The sequence below is a fragment of the Equus caballus genome, chromosome 30 (genome assembly GCF_041296265.1).
Source record: "Equus caballus isolate H_3958 breed thoroughbred chromosome 30, TB-T2T, whole genome shotgun sequence".
In the NCBI taxonomy this organism is placed as follows: Eukaryota; Metazoa; Chordata; class Mammalia; order Perissodactyla; family Equidae; genus Equus; species Equus caballus.
Genome location: NC_091713.1, coordinates 24,033,827 through 24,053,815, shown reverse-complemented (window position 1 = coordinate 24,053,815; position 19,989 = coordinate 24,033,827). Strand labels below are relative to the sequence as shown.

At 36.8% G+C, this 19,989-nt stretch overlaps 1 protein-coding gene across 9 annotated transcripts in view; it reads right to left on the bottom strand.

Moving 5' to 3' along the window:
- The window catches only part of ESRRG (estrogen related receptor gamma), a 603,662-nt gene that overhangs the window by 59,769 nt on the left and 523,904 nt on the right, over positions 1 to 19,989 (bottom strand). For all 9 annotated transcript variants that reach the window (XM_070256008.1, XM_070256005.1, XM_070256010.1 and 6 more), the window contains 2 exons: positions 4,945 to 5,055; positions 1,178 to 1,339 (listed from right to left, as the gene is read on the bottom strand). In XM_070256008.1, coding sequence (XP_070112109.1) covers positions 1,178 to 1,339; positions 4,945 to 5,055 — 273 coding nt within the window. The remainder of the gene's footprint in view (positions 1 to 1,177; positions 1,340 to 4,944; positions 5,056 to 19,989) is intronic.

The window sequence follows — 19,989 nt, the reverse complement described above, 5'->3', positions numbered from 1 at the left end:
TACAGAACACACTCAAGCTCACCTATTTAACGAGTTTTGACTTAATTTGGGGTGCTTTATTAGCAAACAGTGTAAGACAAAGTAGCTGGTATAATACAGAGTGATGTTTAAATTAGTTTACAATTTGCTTGGCCTCATCTAGAACTGCGCCGAACCAAGCCATTCAGAAATGTCAGCTGTGTTCCTAACCACTGTAACAAATTGTCGCCTGCACGCTGCACACCTAATGACTTCAAATTAGCTTCACTGCGATATCGCCTGACAGTTCGTTACGACTGTTAGCAACATGGCTGGCGTATCATGACCAATAAATTGGTTTCAGTGTGGGCTGGGAAAGAGGCTTCCATCAATTTGATTAAAGAAATTACTGTAGCATTCAAAGCATAAAGACAAACTAGTTTAAGGAGACAGAAATAAGTTAACTGTACCAGAAAAACATTGCTCATCTCTCCAAAACTTGTTTATAAACCATTTAAAGATCAAAGTTCAAGCAAACACACAAAAAAAATTATTCAATTACTAAAATTCTCAAAACTTGTGATTGGGTATGTGTTTATTGGTATCACAGGATGGGCCAAGAAAAAAAAGTGATAGGAGATTTAAAAATGCTACTTTTAAGTTACCAAAGGAGAAAATTTATGATGTTAATTTAACATTTATCTTCGTAACTTATGTGTAAATTTATGATAAATATCAAATTGTAAACCAAAGCAAAGCTTGTGAATATGAACCGCAATTCAGTATAAATAGCCACCAGGAGCAACAAAATGAATGAATCTTAAAAGGAAAAAAGGTACATTAGATTATTACTGGCAAAAAGATTTTTTAAAGTGAAAAGAAAAGTAGAAGTATTTTCTTAGGGGAAAGCTCAGAATTTTGAACATTTAAAAGAAATGTTTTTAAAAGTTCTATTCTCTTTATCTTATGTTGGCAATAGTACTTTCACATAAGAAAAAATAATGAACAAGAGTTCAAGATGGTACAGACATAAAAAGCTTTATGATTCTATTAGGATTAGAAAAGCTGTAAATGAAGTAAGATAAAAACAAATGTAAAGGTTCAAAAAAATCCTAATGAGGAGATTTTGAATTTGCCTAAATCTACAACTACAACCTAGGGAATTAATTGCAACCTTTTCTTTTCTTTTTCATTTTTTTTTTCTTTTCAGAAAATGTACCTGGAATATGCTTCGCCCATCCAATGATAACCACCAACTCTCGGTCGGCCAGGTCGCACAGTGTAGTGAGGGCTTTGATGTCACTGTCTGGGACGGTAGGGTCAGGCATGGCATAGATCTTCTCCGGTTCAGCCACCAACAAATGTGAGACGATCTTGTTATCTGCAGGATGAGACCAGAGCACTACAGAATCACTAGTAGCATCACCCCTCTTTCACAAACCCTAAAGGATGTTGCATTTTGAAAAATAATTCAAATCACCTGCGATAAACCCAAGCTATTCTGTTTACGGTTCAATTTATGTATATTAAGCAGTGTTCGGGAAAATGCATAGCGAGAAAGAAGCCGCTGCATTTGTAATGGAATGTATCCCTTTCTTCTTCTTCTTTGCTCTACCTGCCTTGGCTGGAATGAAGCATCTGTCCTGTAATGAAATTTTTTATAGCAGACAGATAAGAGAAGTTAGATGCTTTCTGGGTTTCCTCTTTGATTCTTAAGTGGGATTTGGGGAAGCAGATTAAATAGTATACAACAGCTTTAAAATAAAAATCCACAGTAAACCATTGAAATATAGAATATAACGTGGGAGGCAAAGAATTACTAATGCCTACAGTCGTAATGGCCATGAAAGTCATTAACTGTCTTAATTCCTTTAAAGAAGGGCAAAGGTCAGAGCCCTTCTGCCTGGGTGAATTGCTGGCTATATAACTCTATCTCTGTGGGATGCATTAAATAGGAATTTCTTTCCTTTCTCCCCCTCCTCACACACCCAGCCAATCTTCCAAATATAGCCACTATCAGCTTGCAGAAAAATACTCCTACTTAAATGTTACAGTATTTTGTCTTCAGAGTGTCTAATTCTTTAATCCTCTCTTTTGATCTGCTGTCTTTAGTTCATTCTCTGGTGCAGATTTATCTGTCTGAAATTTGTGATATATGTGTTTAAAATCCTTCATAAAATAAACACTAGAGACAAATGGAAAGCTTCATATCAAATGTGTTTTATGGCTCGGGGCATGTGCCAGTTTATGGAGGGGGTTGTAAAGCCTCGCCAATGGAATGATTTTTCTTGTTGGCCCTGTTTTCCATTTCTGTGTGTAGCTTTAGATTTTATACTTTCTTCGAAGTGAGGAGATGCAAATGGGTAAGAATAAACCCAAACATTTCAATGTTCTATGTACTGTTACTCTAGAAAAATAGGGCATTAAATGGGATTTTTGTGGGGAAAGGCAAAGTTTTCTCTTCGTTTAGTGGATCATTTTTCTTTCCCCGTGAGTTTTTAACTTTTTAACCCAAAATACACTTTAGAATTGAAAACAGCATTTTTTTAGCCTCCTTTAACGAAATAACAAGGAGGCTTATCCATGTCATAATTAGCAATTTTTCTGACATATTTTAAAATTTTATTATTATGGCTGCCATATGAATTATATTTATTGCAAATAAGCAACAGATAACCATTCACTGGCAGCAATACTCAATTATCATCAAATTAAAAGTGCAGATTTGGGAGGAGATATTCCCAAATATGATATTTTCTAGAGAAAAAATTTAAAATTAAAAAAATTTAAATTTAAAGATTCTTTTTTAATTTGCAGGATCTGCAAAGAATGACATTTCTTTCTTGCAGATGCTATAGAAACAACACCCTGTATTTTTAGTTACGCTTGGAAAAGTTTCAACTTCCATTGCTCTGACAATGTAACAAAACCTGTCAGCAGCCACTAGATGCGCAGGATTAGAAGAAAATGCAATAATAAAGGGTGCAAACATGTAACCGAAGGAAAGCTTGATTCCAGTTCTTCTAGGTCAAGGAAAATGGTACCTGTTTTCCTCAAGTCAATGGATACCTGACTGGAGGGGTCAGAGAAATTTGGTTGAAGCTGAGGAATTCCCATCATTCAGAAAATGGAATCGCCGGCAGCACTGTTTCTAGGTAAATCTTATTTAATGTTTCCCTAATTAGAATCAATAGGACCCAATTTTCATTCTTGGGCTTTTGCAATACACAAACAATCAGTCAGGGCCTAGAAATCTCAGCAAAGCCTGTGGACCGTCTCTCGACACTTATCTGACAGGATCTGAAAATTAAGTTTTATAAATGTTTGTTACAGAAACACACTAATTGGATGGACTAAAGAAAATTAACACAGAGGCCTTGAGATAATGAGTAATGATTTATTAGGAGTCCTCTTTATCTCAGACAAATGGAGCTCACTGAAATTGCTGTAATCTTCTTAAAGGTACTTGACAAGCCACTTCCCAATTTCTCAGGTTTACGCAGAAAACCATAGATGTTCCTCATTCATGTGGGCTTACAAATGGGCTGGTGCTCATTTTTCTCTCAGTGGAGGAAATTATCAATGGTTTCAGTCAACGTTTGTATAAAACGAATGAGAAATGGGCAGTCTGTACATTACTGAATCCAGGAAAACTAACCCTCTAATGAAATTAAGCATTAGTGTTTATTGCATTTTATTGTATTATCAGAAAGTTTCTTATAATAATGTGCAAAATCTGCTTAATGTAGTCCCAGATTCCATCTGCAGAAGCCAAACAGCTTATGCAGGCTGAGGAGAAGATGCCAGATTGGACAATTGAAGGCATAATCAACATAATGTTTTTTGGAAAGGCAAAAGGAAACCATGCCATATGTTCGCCTAAGCTTTAATTTTATGTAAAACTGGTTGTTTTCCCTTTGACATAGCAAAAGTGTCCTTTCGTTTACAGTTCAGGGTCTGTTTTATTTATTTCACAGATCCCCATATGCTCACATGTATGATGCACAGCAGCGACCCCTCCTGGAGAATCTGAATTAGAAGAGGACACTTTCTGTCTTCCCTTGAAAGCAGATCAAAAATTACCCGCTCTTTTCTAGAACTGCTTTAGATGCAGCTTCCTCTGATGAGCGCTCGTTGTGTCTTCTGAGACAAAGACAGATAAATGTAAGAAGAGTTTCACCAAAGCACTTCTCAGCGCCGAATACGAACTCTGTGTAAACATTCTAAAAGGCTAGCTCTGTTGTATTATAGCTACAAAACGATTTTTCAGAAAATGGGGTACAGTTATTGCCTCAATCCATATTTCAGCTCTTTTTAGTTAATGACAAAGAGAATGGGGCTTGCATTTGAGCAATGTACCCGTCATCCTTTCAAACTGCAACCTGGTGTTATAAAACCATGGGCTCTTTAGAAACAATTCGTAATGCCCATAAGGGCATCTGAGATGGAACCACCAACCTATGCTTGTTATTAGGAAGGCCCATTCTTGTTTTAATCTATTGCTAGCTAGTGTGTTAACCTTCTATAGCTCCAAATTAATGAGGCTCCTAATGTATTTTCATTGGGAGGTTGAGCAGTCAAACTCATTTAGTTCGTGAAAACTACAAAAATCACCTTCTTGTGAAATCTGAAACTAACAGCTCCAATGAACTAATGATCGCAGTATGATCCATTTTATGTACCTCTGAAAATAAAGATAACCAGTAAATGTAAAATTCGCACTATATAAGCTATGCTTTAATATGCTTATGCTTCCACAAAATGACTAGGTGAAAAAAGGTAGGGGGAAGAAAATCATAGAAAAAAAGATAATTAGCTGAGTTGTCATCGCTCCTCAAAGGCAATCCTTGGGAAAAGAGCCATGTCCCCCCATTAAAGACAAATCTCCTTGGAGTTAGTAGAGATGGGCACGCCAAAACTGATAGACATAGAGCCAACTGGGAGGATTTTGCGTGCTGGAAAGCCAGACACGTCTGCTGTACTTACATGGCTTTTTGGCTGGCTGAACCAGCTGCGGGTTCAGGTATGGGCTGTTCTCCGCATCTATTCTGCGCTTGTACTTCTGCCGACCTCCACGTACTCTGTCAAGACGCACGCCTGCGGGCAAAGACAGGCACTGGCTTACTGTTGAGGTAGCTATCTTTTTGAGACCAATTAAATACACAGAGAGTATCACCCATGAGTGCTATGGAGACAGATAGTAGAACGCAGAATGGTCTAAGGGTATTAGAGGAGTGTAAAAAAGTGGTAGTTAAACAAAGATTACCAAGGGTTGGAAAACAAATCTGACAGAGGATAACAAACCCAAAAGATAATTTATGCAAGGCCATCAAAGTCATATTTATACATCAAAGAAAAGGCACATTTCCATGTGAATTAACACAAAAAATTATTATTTGGTCTTAGTGTAGTGTCTCAAATTAAAGACAACAGTAATTTGTGTCCTTTTTATCAATCATCCTTGAAAGCTCATTGTGTAGGATCAAGTAGACCAGCAGACCCAGAAAACTATGGAAGCCCCGCTGGTCTACCAGAGGACTCTGTGGACCTGTGGAACTGAATTGAATTGAGAGCACCTACACGCTGTGGAGAGCCAGAATTATGGTACGCAAGATAAGATGAAAGGATGGCTCCATATTATAATGTCAACAAATCTCAGAAGGAGAATGTTATTTACACTTTGACACATATTTGTATTTTCTTTCAAATGAGGGAAACCGACAACAGGTTTGAATTGAACACAAGATAGAAAGAGGAACTTCCTGAAAGAAATCAGAAGGTTAGGATGTTGAAGGAGGGCTGTGTTGGTTGGTAGGGCAGAGCTAGAGGGCGAAGCTAGAAGTAGGTGAGAGTAGACAGGCATTTAGGAAAACTTTTTCCCAAAGAGTGATGGGTTGGGTCAATAATCAGGGAGTTTTTGCTGGCAGTAGATTTAAAGGATGAAGGAAAGAGACAAAAGGGAAAGAAAGGGGTTAAAAATAAAGAAACGTTTCATTTCTATGGGGGAGTGGTGGGTAAGAGCTTGTTAGTAATCTGGTTTCCAGTCTGTAATTTTGTTTAGGTTTAGGACAGGATCATATAAATCTTTATCAAATAAAGAGAAGATTACTTGGGAGTAAAACGAGGTGAGAGACTCTTTTTGTGGTATTAGGTTCTACCTTAATTGATAAAACAGTGCAACATTATCCATTAATAATTTCAGCCAAGTAATTCATTGTACATATTTTGGCATTTCTCAAATCGTTTTGAAAATAGATTTGGTTTAACAGCATCATCAGAATTATTGTTTCACTGAAGGGCCTCTCAGAGCCTTTAATATGCAAACAGCCTCTATAAAACTCTCAGAGGGAGATATGGCCTATGCAATGTTTTGCAAATCAATGTAACCAAGGGTCCTCTTTTTGGAATATTTATTAATATCACATGGAACATGTGAGTTGCGGGTTATCTGAGTTCCATGAAACAGTTTGGGAAAGGCTGATATATCTCTATGTGAATCCTAAAGGTGAATATATACACTCAAAAGTCCACGATTAGTACTGATTCATGAGATAAAGAAAAACACAATTTTTCATATTATCTGAATAATACTACTTTAAGAGTTGATTATCTTTTAGTGAAACATACACCTGGTTCTAGATAAAGCCTGACATATCATACTGAAACATCAGAGCAGAGTTTAAATGAAATCAGGAGACAACTTCAAGAGTAATTAAGTAGGTTTAGATAATTATCAAAAAACAAAGAAATTAGGTACGGCGTCTAAGTAGTCATTGACAATAATGGTGCATGTGAGTCACAAAGAAGCAATCTTCTCTAACTTCTTCTTATTTATTTTTTTTGATGTGGAAGATTGGCCCTGAGCTAACATCCATTGCCAATCTTCCTCTTTTTGCTTGAGGAAGATTGCTGCTGAGCTAACATCTGTGCCAATCGTCCTCTATTTTATGTGAGACAACACTACAGCATTGAAAAGTTGTGCTAGGTCCACGCCCTGGGATCCGAACCTGTGAACCCCAGACCACCAAAGAAGAGGATGTGAACTTAACCACTACACCACCGGGCCAGCTCCCTTAACTACTTCTTTTAAAGCACTCTGTGCCTACAGAAGAGTCCTATGGCTAAGCTCATCTGATTTCTAATGTTCTATTTTTACTGTGTCTATATTTGCTTTACTAAAGTTTAACACTTTCTCCTTCTTTCCCTTATTATCATTTTTTATCTTTCTTCATTTCTTCCTCTTCAAAACTTTCTCCAAGATATTTTTCCAGTTTATATAAGGTGGTCCCATTTTATCTGGTCATCTAAGATACATTCACCTTTCACTAGAAGAGTTTTTAAAATTCAAAATTAGAAATTCACATTAATTTCTAAGTGATTCAGAAAATTTCTAATTCACATGAGAAAATTAAAAGCATACGACACTCAATGTATCTTAAGACGTTTATCATTCAACTCTAACCCAATGAGAACGACAAGCTGATATGATTAGAGGTGTAAAGAGAAGGCAGGGAGAAACAAATGAAGAGCTAGAAAGACAATGCCAGACAAAGGCTAAAGAAGGAGGGAACATTTTTGGACATCTCTAAAACTGTTAGATCCAAGAAAGTTTATAGAAGAAATCTTGATTAGCTTTGTGGACTCCTAATTTGCTTTCAATGCTTCTCAGCGAATGCATTCACCATTAGCAATAAATTCCCATATCCCCAAATATTGAACAGTATACTACATATTTTCCAACACAGAAGTCAGAGCTGGTGAGTTTCTGATAATGGATTTTTGTCCATCACAAAGACCTGTAGAAGAGGATCATGGATGGAAGCTTTGATTCAAGGTCCTAGCTGGAAACCGTTCTGACACAGTCATGTCACACTAATGCTACCAATCAGCTTAGCCAAGTGGGCCAAATCTATGGAAAAGTGCAAGACTGAAAATTAGTTATTACACATCATGAAGAAAAAACACACACCCTTGAGTGAATATTTTTATCATCCATCCATCCATCCATCTATCTGTCCAGCTTCTAAATATTCAAGAACTTTTTACACAAGCCATGGTTTTGCACTTTCTTTATTTCCTAAAATAAGGACCAGTTAGACAAAGCATTCTTTTATGATTTGTAATTTTACGTGTACGATACTCAGTAGACTACCATAGAGGAAAAAAATCAGATATTGGTACTCCTAAAAAACCCTCAGATTATATAATTATACAGTAAAAGTTGATGGAGAGTCAATGGGCAGTAAACTGTTCCTCCTAAATTTAGATAACAATTAATGGTAAAAATTTCTAGAGTTAATATATTTTAAAAGATCATAATGATTTATATATGCGAAATTTTCCTTCCCATTTTAGGGGGTCAAAAGGAGGCAAACATTAACAACTTCAAGTACTTCAAACCAAGTAAAAAATAATTCTACTGTTTTTAGCCTCTTTTCAAAATCTCAAAAATCTGCTTCTCATGCATCTTCTAGTAGGATGATGATACTGATGATGACGATGCTGATGGCTTAGTTTCGTTGACTTCATATTGAATGAAATGTTTAAACCCAAGTGCTAGTAATACACCTACAACTACTTCTATGTCATGCCAAAATTATTCATCAATTTATTCACTTCTATTGCGTGAAAAACACCACTCAGTAAAACTAGTCTGTTTTTTTTCCAGGACAATCATATAACACACCTACACATGGCGACATAGCTCTCAGAGTTAAATCAGCCCAAAATCTGTCTTCAAACATGTGGACACAATCCCTTTACCTGTGCAGCTTTGAAAATAAAGAGGTTTATTCATATGTGTCATAATAACATGTGCAGTTAAATTTGTGCATCTTTGAAAAAATATACAGGTTTATTTATATGCATCATAATAACATATGCACTTAAATTTTAATAATGTTCTTTTACATGATCTGATAAAACAATACTATGCAGATATCATTAAGCTGTCTGTACACTTTCAACCTATTTCTATTTGTAAAGTTTTTCTAGAAAAACGTATTTTAAAAATGAAAGACATCAATTAAAACACTAGTAAGGGCAGGATAAGAGGAAACCAAATGTTGGATTATGATCAGCATCTCTCATAATTGTAAGAAAAGCAGATGGAAAACAAACTCCACATAACTGGGATACTGCACCCCTTTCTGTTAGGATGCTAACTTCATAGAGATAAAAGGTAGATTGCAAAGAATGGAAATATTCAATGAGAAAGCAATGGGCCAGTGGTCAACTTTGGTGCGCCCTGTTTCGGCTGCCTGGCTTCAGTTCCCAGATGTGGACCTACACCACTCATCTGTCAGTGGCCATGCTGTGGTGGCAACTGACACACAAAAAGAAGAAGATTGGCAGCAGAGTTAGCTCAGGGCAAATCTTCCTCAGCAAAGAAAAAAATAATGCTACTGAAGTTTAAATTAAAATACTTAAATCAAACACAATGAATGAAAATTCTAACTCTATTGCACTTGCCTAGACATAGATTTAAACCACAATTTCTCATTAGTAGGAATACATGCAAATGATAGGTTGAGCTAAAAAGTAAATACATACACATAACAAAATGAAGAGAGTTCAGAGAAAAAGAGAAAGCTAATAAAAATCACCCAAAAAGAATATTTTTATGTAATTGTTTGTAACTACCATTAATTCGTAGAAAATTTCCTAGATTATCTGGCCTAAAACTTTTAGCCTTGCATATATCAAAATAAAGGATCACCAATCAGCCATCTATAAATCCCTATTAGCTTGGTCCATTGTCTGCAATAAGGATTTGGGGAAAAGATTAAAGATTTTCCTTTTAATGTTTTCAACTGTAATAATATAATAATTTATTCTTAAATATTATATGAAGGGTATGCCAAAAAAAACATAAAGCATAGTTTGCAGATCAGAACCATTGAGGGTTTTTTTCTGACTGTTTCATTAACTAGCTCTATAAACTTTGATAAGTTTCTTAACCTATTTGCTTTTCCAAGTGTAAGATGGATATAAAGACAATATTCTCCCTGATGTTTTGCTGTAATGATCCAATATTATATTAATACATTTGGATATTATACAAATGCATTATTAAAATATTTTATAAACCTTAAAATGCCAAAGAAAGTAAGGAAGTTGTCATTACATCATTATTTTGTTGAAATATTGCTGTATTACTTTACTCAAAAATATTTTGCATCGTGATCATTTATTGAAAATCTATCCCCAGTTTGACAGTCTACTCTGCTTCAATTCTGTAGGTAAACAGATTTGCGGTGTGATGGAATGGTAAGATAATTCAAAGGATACCAGCTGAACGATGATACTCTTTGATGTCTAAGTGATTTATAGAAGTATTCGGTATCTCATTCTATTTACCACTTATCCCTGTCACTAATAATATCATCTAGGTATATGATTATTTTATAACAGATACAGAGTAGATCCAAATTCTTTTTTTTTTTTTTTTTAGGATGGATCTTTTTTTTTTTTAAAGATTGCCACCTGAGCTAACAACTGTTGCCAATCTATTTTTTTCCTTTCCCCAAATCCCCCCAGTACATAGTTGTATATTTTAGTTGTAGGTCCTTCTAGTTGTGGCACGTGGGAAGCCACCTCAGCATGGCCTGATGAGTGGTGCCATGTCCACTCCCAGGATCCGAACCAGAGAAACCGTGGGCGGCGGAGCACGCAAACTTAACCACTCGGCCACGGGGCCAGCCCATCCAAATTCTTTCAAGAAGAGGTTTAGCTTTCCCTGAGTTTAGCTATAAGCACGCAATACAAAGGTAATTAGAAAACTGATAATTAGCCAATTATCCTAATACATTTAAAAGTCTCAAACTAACTATTTTAGCAGAAACAACAATATTTATGATCAAGACCTGGGAAATCCATATTTGACGTAAACAAACATCTATCTAATCCAAATATTTCCACTGCAAGTGACAAAGTCTGCCTCTTTACATCTTTACAATCTTTTTTTTTAAAGATTCGCACCTGAGCTAACATCTGCTGCCAATCTTTTTTTTTTCCTCCTCTTCTCCCCAAAAGCCCCCAGTACGTAGTTGCACATTCTAGTTTTAGATCCTTCTAGGGATGTCACCTATGTGGCAGGCCACCTCAGCATGGCTTGATGAATGGTGCTCGGTCCGTACCCAGGATCCGAACCGGCGAACCTCTGGGCCGCCGAAGTGGAGCATGTGAACTTAACCCCTTGGCCGCAGGGCCGGCCCCTTTACAATCTTAAATATAAACACTTTCCGTTTGAACTTCACTTGTAAACCAGTTTTGAAAAAGTTTAAGAATAAGATTTCTCCCAGGAAACAAGATACCCACAATGCTCCATGTCTGACAAGACTTGAAGTTAATTAAGGCAACTGGATGTTCTATTCTTGTGGAAACTACCATTATCTTTTTTTTTTTTAAATAAAAGACTTTTAATAGTTGGCATTACCTACCAAGTAGAACGTTTCACATTGCTGCTTCTTTCAAATACTGCGTGTGCCGACAGTGCCACGAGGGAATTCTAAATCTTATACATTGTCAGAATTTACAAAATTGAGAAAGCAAGAATAGAGCAAGGAGGAAAAAAATAGGCTGTGAGGCGAATAAACACCAAAAGAAGTCAAATAGTTCAGCACAAGCTCTTCTTAAGTCAGCTCATTTGAAGTCTACATTTTATGCCTAAACGCAAATTTGTATAACATTATATAGTCCAAAGTCAAAAGCATTTCTCACCTTTTTAATAGCATGAAGTCAGAGGCATTTCATAGGATAATAAAAAAAAAATCTCCCCTTAAGAGAACTACACAAGGATACCCTAGCCTACTTTCCTAAATTAAAGCCTTTTACAGTGTTGTTTCCGAACAAAGGTTTGTTAAAAACATCAATTACATAGACCCCTGGAATACTTAAGAAGGATGCAAACAGTCATATGAACATCATAATGATTTTTTAAAAGATAGTGAATTCATTTTCTAAAAGATTAGTGAATTTAATGAATACTAAATAAATAGGTGTATTGAATAAATGTTATCAAATATAGCTTGTAATTGAGTATTGGGAGCGGACCGGGAAAGCAAGACTTCGGATAAAATATGGTGCAGTGGGTGGAAACTTTCTCCTGCACTGTCTTCCTGATACTGCAGCCCTCTTTGCTGAGGAAGGAAACCTCGCTCCTTCCCTTTTAGAAAGAGAAGTACCCAGCGGCGCCCTTGAATTCTCCTGAGATTTCTGTGAGGGACCCACCATAAACAGAGGAGAGAGAAAAATTCCCTTGAGAAGCTGCCGGAAAACAAGCAAAGGCAGATTAGCAGCATCAGACACAGCAGTGGGAATTTTAGTGGCAGCCTCTGATGGGGTTCTCCTTTGGGACAATGTCCTGACACCGTGTACCAGTTTAACCTAGAGTCGTTGCGCATATTTATATGCTTCTCAGTAAGGGGATGAGTGAAAATCATTTGTATATTCACACATGTACCCCAGGGAGCAGCTAACCATATTAAATTCTTGAGGATCATGTGAGACAATATAACACGCCAACCCCTAGAAATCTTCTCTAACGACTATTGCCCTTTCCCATTATAAACAGAGAGATGGTTAAACATGGCATCGTGATTTAGTCCCTTTCTTCCTCTTTCAACAGTCTTTGACTCCTTATACCCAAGCAATGTCTCCATGGCTAATTGAATGAATCAGTCTTTGAATGAAATATCTTGGAAAAAACAAAATAGCCAGTTACTAATAGTCATTGGTTACTGAGAGCTTATGATAGTCCAAGCAATGGGTTAATTGTTTTACATATGTGGACATATTTAATCCTTATAGCGATGCTATGAGGCAGGTGTCATTATTCTCCCATTTTAAAAATGAGAAAATTGGAACTAGTAAGACACAGAGCCAGGAGTGGCAGTTGGGGAGAATGGCTGCAGAACTCACATTCTTAAAGCATTATGTTTATACTGCTTCTCTGTCATCAAATTCTATTTTTGGAAAAGAGCATTTGGTGTATACTCCAAAAGCAGCAGCACAGGCAGATAAAACCCCGATTATTGTGGTAAACAATACTTGCATGGTGATATGGGGTGCATGGAAGTTGTAGGCAGAATGATGAATGAGCAGGGGGAAAAATGAACACTTTCACTCAATTGAAAGGCTTGTAATTTTGCATCTATCATTCCATAAGGTGTCTTCACTTAGAAAAGTTTATAGCTGTGAGACTGTGGGTAAACCAAAAGTGATAAAAAGTTCCAGTCACTCTGCCTTTCCACGGAGGCAGGGACCCAGAGATATCAATTTCTTTGTGCCTCCTTAAAATGTTACTGCAAATTAGACAAGACTTGCTTTGCCAGGGCCACGGAGGCAAAGCAACATCCTGGCTGAATTTTACAGTTCAGAAGGGAGCTCCAGACTGCAGCCTTTCCACTACACACCTCTGGCCAATGGTTACCTTTACTTCTTCTGGAACATCATGACAATGATTCAGGAACTTTGGAAATTGCTTGGGTGCCTGTGGAAACACTATAAGATCGGCAGAAATAAAAGGAAAAAATCACACAGGAAGAGAAAGTGCATATCCATTAGGCGGGCCTTTTTTTTTTTTTAAACTGAGTCCTCAATCACTAAAAGAGATAAAAGCCGTGACTCACATTAAAGCTTTCTTGCTCTACAGATGAATTAACAATTAGCAAGGGGAAGTCTTTCGTTTTGGTCTCCTGATAGCTATCAGGACTATTAAACATGGGAGGCTTGCATAGGAAATTACAAAGGCTTCCCTCCGTTTCACATTCAAGTTGCATCCAAAATACATTTGTGGATTTCTGTGCATAGGACATAACCCCAACTCAGTTCCTCCTCCTTTTGTTCAAGGCGTGCTTCACTGCTCTTGGCTGGTTCTGGGGCATAAGTGCTAAATTTATAATTTGGATTGGAACTGAAATCAAAATGATAGAAATTTGAAATAAGCATTGAGAAGATATTTTTCAAGGGAAATGTTGTTCCATCCGGGGTAAAGTTGCTTCATCTGAAGCATGGAGTCCTAATCTATGACACATACAAGTACAAATTAGGTCATCTGCAACAGGTGACAAGTTTTAATTGAATGTCTTCTGTCTGCAATTCTGACAAAAGGGGAATGGAAATAAATGAGTCTGGCAAGACGGCCCTGAGCCTTACAATACCCAATATCTCATTATTTTTAAACAGCTATCTATAAACTGATGCTGACAAGCCTTGAACCTTTTATTTCTGCTCAAGATGAGGTGGCTGTGAAGAGGGAAAAAAAAGAAAGAAAAAGAGGCATCCAGAACATTACATTAAACATGCAATACCTACCATTATCACTTCCCCAATGTAATTAAAGGAAATCTCCTATTCAAAAGGCACTATTTCTTACTTTGCTTGATGTCAGAGAGAGAGAGAGAGAGAGAGAGAGAGAGGATGCTTGGCCTGCATTTGCTAAACATAGAGACTGAATTTAAAGAAAAGAAGAAAATCTTCGCTTTCCTTTTTTTTGCCTGTTAAAAATTTCATAAACCATTGAAAGAGATATTGCTGTGACTTATGCCTGGCTAAACTCGATTTTGTCTTGTTACTATTTAACAATGGTGACTCGTTCCTTTATCTTATTGAAATTGCCTACTCCTGTGAATAAAGTTATGAATTAGCGGATAAAGACATGAAATGTGGTTGCACATCAACATGAGGAAAAGTGATTCTCCTAATTCACAATTAAATGTGACACCGGTAGCAATAAGTTTAACACAATAATAACAGTAATAACAGTGCACAGCACCCCATGGGGATGCTCTGTGTAAACAGAAGCACAAATATTATTTATGCAAAATTCGATGCCCTGTAAAAATGAATTAAATATGAAATCAACCAAGCTGGTTTACAAGTTGCGAGGTTGAGAGCCATAGTCATTTTGTTTCATTCAATGAAGAGGAGTACAGTGGAATCTAATGACCAGAAAAGCAGACGTGGATTTCAAAGAGAATATGGGTTAGATAAAAAAGGAAATAGGTGACAAAGAAAGGTGGCAGGGAGTCTGGAGGTCATTTGGTTTCAGCATGTGTGACTCTAGGTCACATGGATAGTCAAGGAAGAGCTTATGAAGCTTGAAAGAGAAGCTTACGATGATTACAGGAGGGAAAACTTTAAGTCCTGGTCAATTTATTAGTAACTCACCAAAGATAATAAAAATGTATTACCAGACTGAAGCAGAAATTCTGAGAGCCAATTATAAGATACCAAAGTGATGCATGATGGCTAATAATATTTTTCTGATGATTACGATTTGGCAAAGTTGAGATTCAAAATAAAGTAAATCTAGTACAAAGAACATAATATACATGCCCGGGCCATGTGAAAACAGAATTATACCTAACATAAAATGTGTGGGAAAAAAACTAGTTCAATAGAGATTAAATGTGAATATAATATTAATGTCTAGATGCCCAAGTCTCATACCAGTGAGAAATTTTCTCGAGGCATTGTGACACTTATTTCTTGTGACACTGGCAGCAATAAGCTTAATATAATAATAACAGTAATAACAATGCACAGCATTCCATGGGGATGCTCTGTGTAAACAGAAGTACAAATACCATTTATGCAAAATTCAATACCCTGTAAAAGTGAATTAAATATGAAATTAAACAAGCTGGTTTTCAAGTTTTTGGGATGAGAGCCAGAGCCATTTTGTTTCACTCAATGGAAAGGAACATAGAGTCGAGTGGCTCCACCCTAAGTCTTCAGTGGAGTAGACAAGAGCTGCCATGTTGAATGTGTCCCCAATTAGGTTTCAGGTGATTAGGTCATGAAGGTGTAATCCTTAGGATGGGATTAATGGCCTTATAAAAGAGACCTCAGAGAGCTCCCCAGCCCCTTTCACCACGCGAGGATGGCGAGAAGAGAGCTGTCTATAATCCCGGAAGCCCTCACCAAACACTGAATCTGCCAACACCTTGATCTCAGATTTCTCAGCCCCTAAAACTGTGAGAAATAAATTTCTGTTGTTTATAAGCCCCTCAGTCTATGGTATTCTGTTATAGCAGCCCAAACAGACTAAAAAAAGAAGAAAAGAAGGAACATAAAAAAGGACAGAGATACTCTACAATTTACAACTATGGGGCTCTTAGGGGGGGAGGGGAAGGGAAGATTGGCAGTAGATGTTAGTTCAGGGCCAATCTTCCTCACCAAAAAGTATACCTTAAAAAAAAAAAAAGAAAATACAATGGTTTCCATTCCCTTCTCACCAACTCTATACACCATCACTAACTGCCATTCATCTGCCAATTGTGCTGTTAAATATTTGTGAGGAAAGTTAATGGAGAAAAAGAAAAGAAAAATGAGAGAATATGAGAGAATGGTATAAGCCTTGCAGAATTCAGAAGAGGAGAAAACAAGCATAAAAGAATCAGAGTACATTCCCAGTTGCCTCGAGCCCTGAGATGTCCAGAAGAGCATATAGCTACTGTGGCACATTTTCAAGCTAATTAAAATACAGTTTTTCTCCCTCAAAGTTGACAAATTAGACTGTTGAAGAATTTAAGACCTCATGAGAAAAACTGGGGTAGGGGAATCATGAGTGGCAGTAATAATAAGAAACCACTTATACATAAATGATATATTCACTAAAATTAAATAAAGACAAATATTAAAAGGCTATCAATAACAGGCACATTAAATAAGTAATGTTTCCTGTACAATAAATTTCCATTTATCATCCTTTGATCTTTTGAATGGTTTCAGAATCTCCCTTCCACCTGGTTTCAGCAAGATGACTGTAAATTCAGTTTGATTTGCTGTAGACGATATGAGTACAAAAAGACATTATTTCTTTTTTACATCTGATTTTCAATCCAAATGTTCAAGGACATATTTATTTTACCACTCCGAGAATCTAGGTTTTAATAAGGAGCTATTTCAGAGTCATGCTTAATTGATATATAATGTTAAAGATTTGTGGGAGAGTCATACACTGCTGGTGGGAATGCAAACTGGTGCAGCCACTGTGAAAAACAGTATGGAAATTTCTCAAAAAATCAAAAATAGAAATACCATACGACACAGCTATCCCACTACTGGGTATTTTCCAAAGATCTTGAAATCAACAATCCAAAGAGACTTATGTTCCCCTATGTTCATTGTAGCATCGTTAACAATAGCCAAGACATGGAAGCAACCCAAGTGCCCAAACAACTGATGACTGGATAAAGAAGATGTGGATGTGTATATATCCATGGAATACTACTCAGCCATAAAAAAAGACAAGAGTGTCCCATTTGCAAAAACATGGATGGACCCTGAGGGTATGATGTTACGCAAAATAAGCCAGACAGAGACAGACAAATACTGCATGATTTCATTCATATGTGGAAGATAAACAAACACATGGATAAAGGGAACAGACTAGTGGTTACCAGAAGGGAAGGGGGCTGGGTGATGGTCAAAAGGGAAAGGGGGCACATATGTATGGTGCTGGATAAAAGTTAGACTACTCGTGATGAGCATGATGCAGCCTAGACAGAAATTGATAAATAATAATGTACACCCAAAATCATTCAATGTTATAAACCTTTATGATGTCAATAAAATAATTGAAAAAAAATATTTGGGGGAGAGTTATACATAAATAAATCAAAATGTATAAAAAGTTTCTCTTAAAGAAAGAAATTGACCGCTGGGGAAGTGCATGCCCTGAGGGCCAATAAGAAAATTGCACATTTAAAGTGTTGTGGCAGAGTGTAGTTCACAGCCTGTTCTTTTATTCTTAAATTAGGATGTGTGAAGAGTGTGTGAAAGAATACAGAAAATGCTCATGATGTTTCCAAATGCCAAATATACTGGGTCTTGGCTGAGGAAAGCCTGTGCTTGTATCACGTCGTGAATTTCCTGATAGATTTCACCATGTATGGCTGGCACCTGAGGGGTTAGTTGGGAGGATACTGCCACATTTTCTTACTCTTTTCCTGTCAACTGGCTCTTTCTATATTTCTGAAATGCAGTCCGGGCTCAACTCACTTTTCAAGATATTTTATTTATTATATATATCCAGCTTAATTCCACAAAAAATTGAGGGTTGAGGGCATGACGAGACATGACACTCTAATTTAAACAGCTTCAAAGGATCAAAATATAGCCCAATGATTTGGGTGTATGTTTTAATTGTATATTGCTCATCATTGCACACGCAGTATATATCACCTGCTTGCCACTAGTAGGCACTCAAAAATACTGAGTAAGTGAATAAATAAATGTATTTACAATGTGCTTTATAGCCATGTACTAACCAGATTTTTTTCATTTGATTGTTTTTCTTTTGATGCTTCTAAACCCAGAAATGTACATGCAGAAAGATATGGACCTCTTGTCAGTTCTCTTCGTAATTCTTGTTTGTCATGTCTTTCTTAATGCACCAGCACATTATAACTTTAGAAAGGTAGAGAAAACTTGAAGACGACAAAATAGCATGAAGCACTGAAAAAAAAGAGTTGAAAGGTAGGACATCAGAATTTTTCAATATTCATCATGGACAATATGAGAGGAAACAGTATTTGATTTGCTGGGAAAACTTTAGATAGATACTAAGAAAAGCTTACTAATGAGAATTATATTTAGGTACTGCGTATTGAGCAAGAAAGACCATTAGTCCCTATATCTGGGAAATGTGACAAATGAAGAAAACCATTCTCCTTCCGAGACATTTTTATTGCTCTCCTGCCTGGAAGCAGATGAATGAGTCGGATCACGTGTTAAGCTCTCTTCCAGGTCTGAGATTCTGTGAATGAAACGGTGTACTTAAGAAAATGGAATTGACCCACAGATTCAGAGTAGGACAACTGTCTTGGCAGTTGGAAACATCAACATACTTCATATCTTAAATCAGGGAAGACCAGAGCCAAATGGATAGCATTAACGAACCAGAAGAGCAGAAGGCTTTCTGGCACAGGTCTCAGCATTCCCTTCACACTGACCTTGGCCAAATGCATTTCCTTTTGTTCTTGACGATAATAAAGCAAATAAAGTGCTCATGTTTGAAAAATGCTTCAAGCTTATTACTGCATTAGGAAAAGATCAATGCCTGTTGCACAGTGCAGTGGAGACTGAAGTATGGAAAATCATGAACAGCTTTAGATTTGTGGGCATTTTACAACACATAGACTAGAATACACTGAGAGGAGAATATGACCGAATAACGCGTATTTTGAAAGCAACCAATGAGTAGCTAATGGCTATTGTGTTATTTCACTGAATTTCATCCAGAACTTAAAAATCAAAAGGCATTTGGCTAAATATGACCAGATTTCAGTAAATATACCACAATGAGTACTATTTCATCTCAGCATCTATAGTGATCTCTTTTTCAGAAATTATAGTATATATACATTTATATGCACATAGATACATAGATGTAGAGATATGCACACACACACAATTCCAAACCAACAAGACTTTAGTCAATTTCTTTATTTTCCTGATAATGATTTGGCTTGCCAAATGATTTTGTAAGAATTACGTATTTGTAAAATTTTCTCTCCAAAGAAAGCCCCTGTTATGTAAGCTTATATCAATATTTATAGCAGGAGGAGCGAATTCAGACAACTATTAGTACCACTTACGTAGAGCGAACGAGTGAAATGGACTATGTGTTAAAAAAAATGAGGACTGTACTGTGGTGAATCAGAGAATTTGCCCCCAAAATGTGAACAGCCTCTGCCAGCACCAATGTGATATTGCCTTGTGGGAGTGCAGTAGGCATGCCTGAATGTGAGCCCAGTGTTATGAGAGTTCCTATTTCCAAAAGAAGTCAGCAATCCGGATCTTTATATAACATCACCCAATGTTTAAGTGTTCACACAGTATTTGAGCTAATTAGTGGCCCTTAGTCTGCCAGTTATAGCCTTTGGTGTACCTTCTTTTACACAGGGGCCTACAGTTAGAAGTTCCCTAATAGAAACCAAGTCTGACAATCGGCTGGTTGAATTGATCATATTACGAGTTGGTAGCTATTTAGAAATCATGCTTTTATTTTGTTTAGGCCCT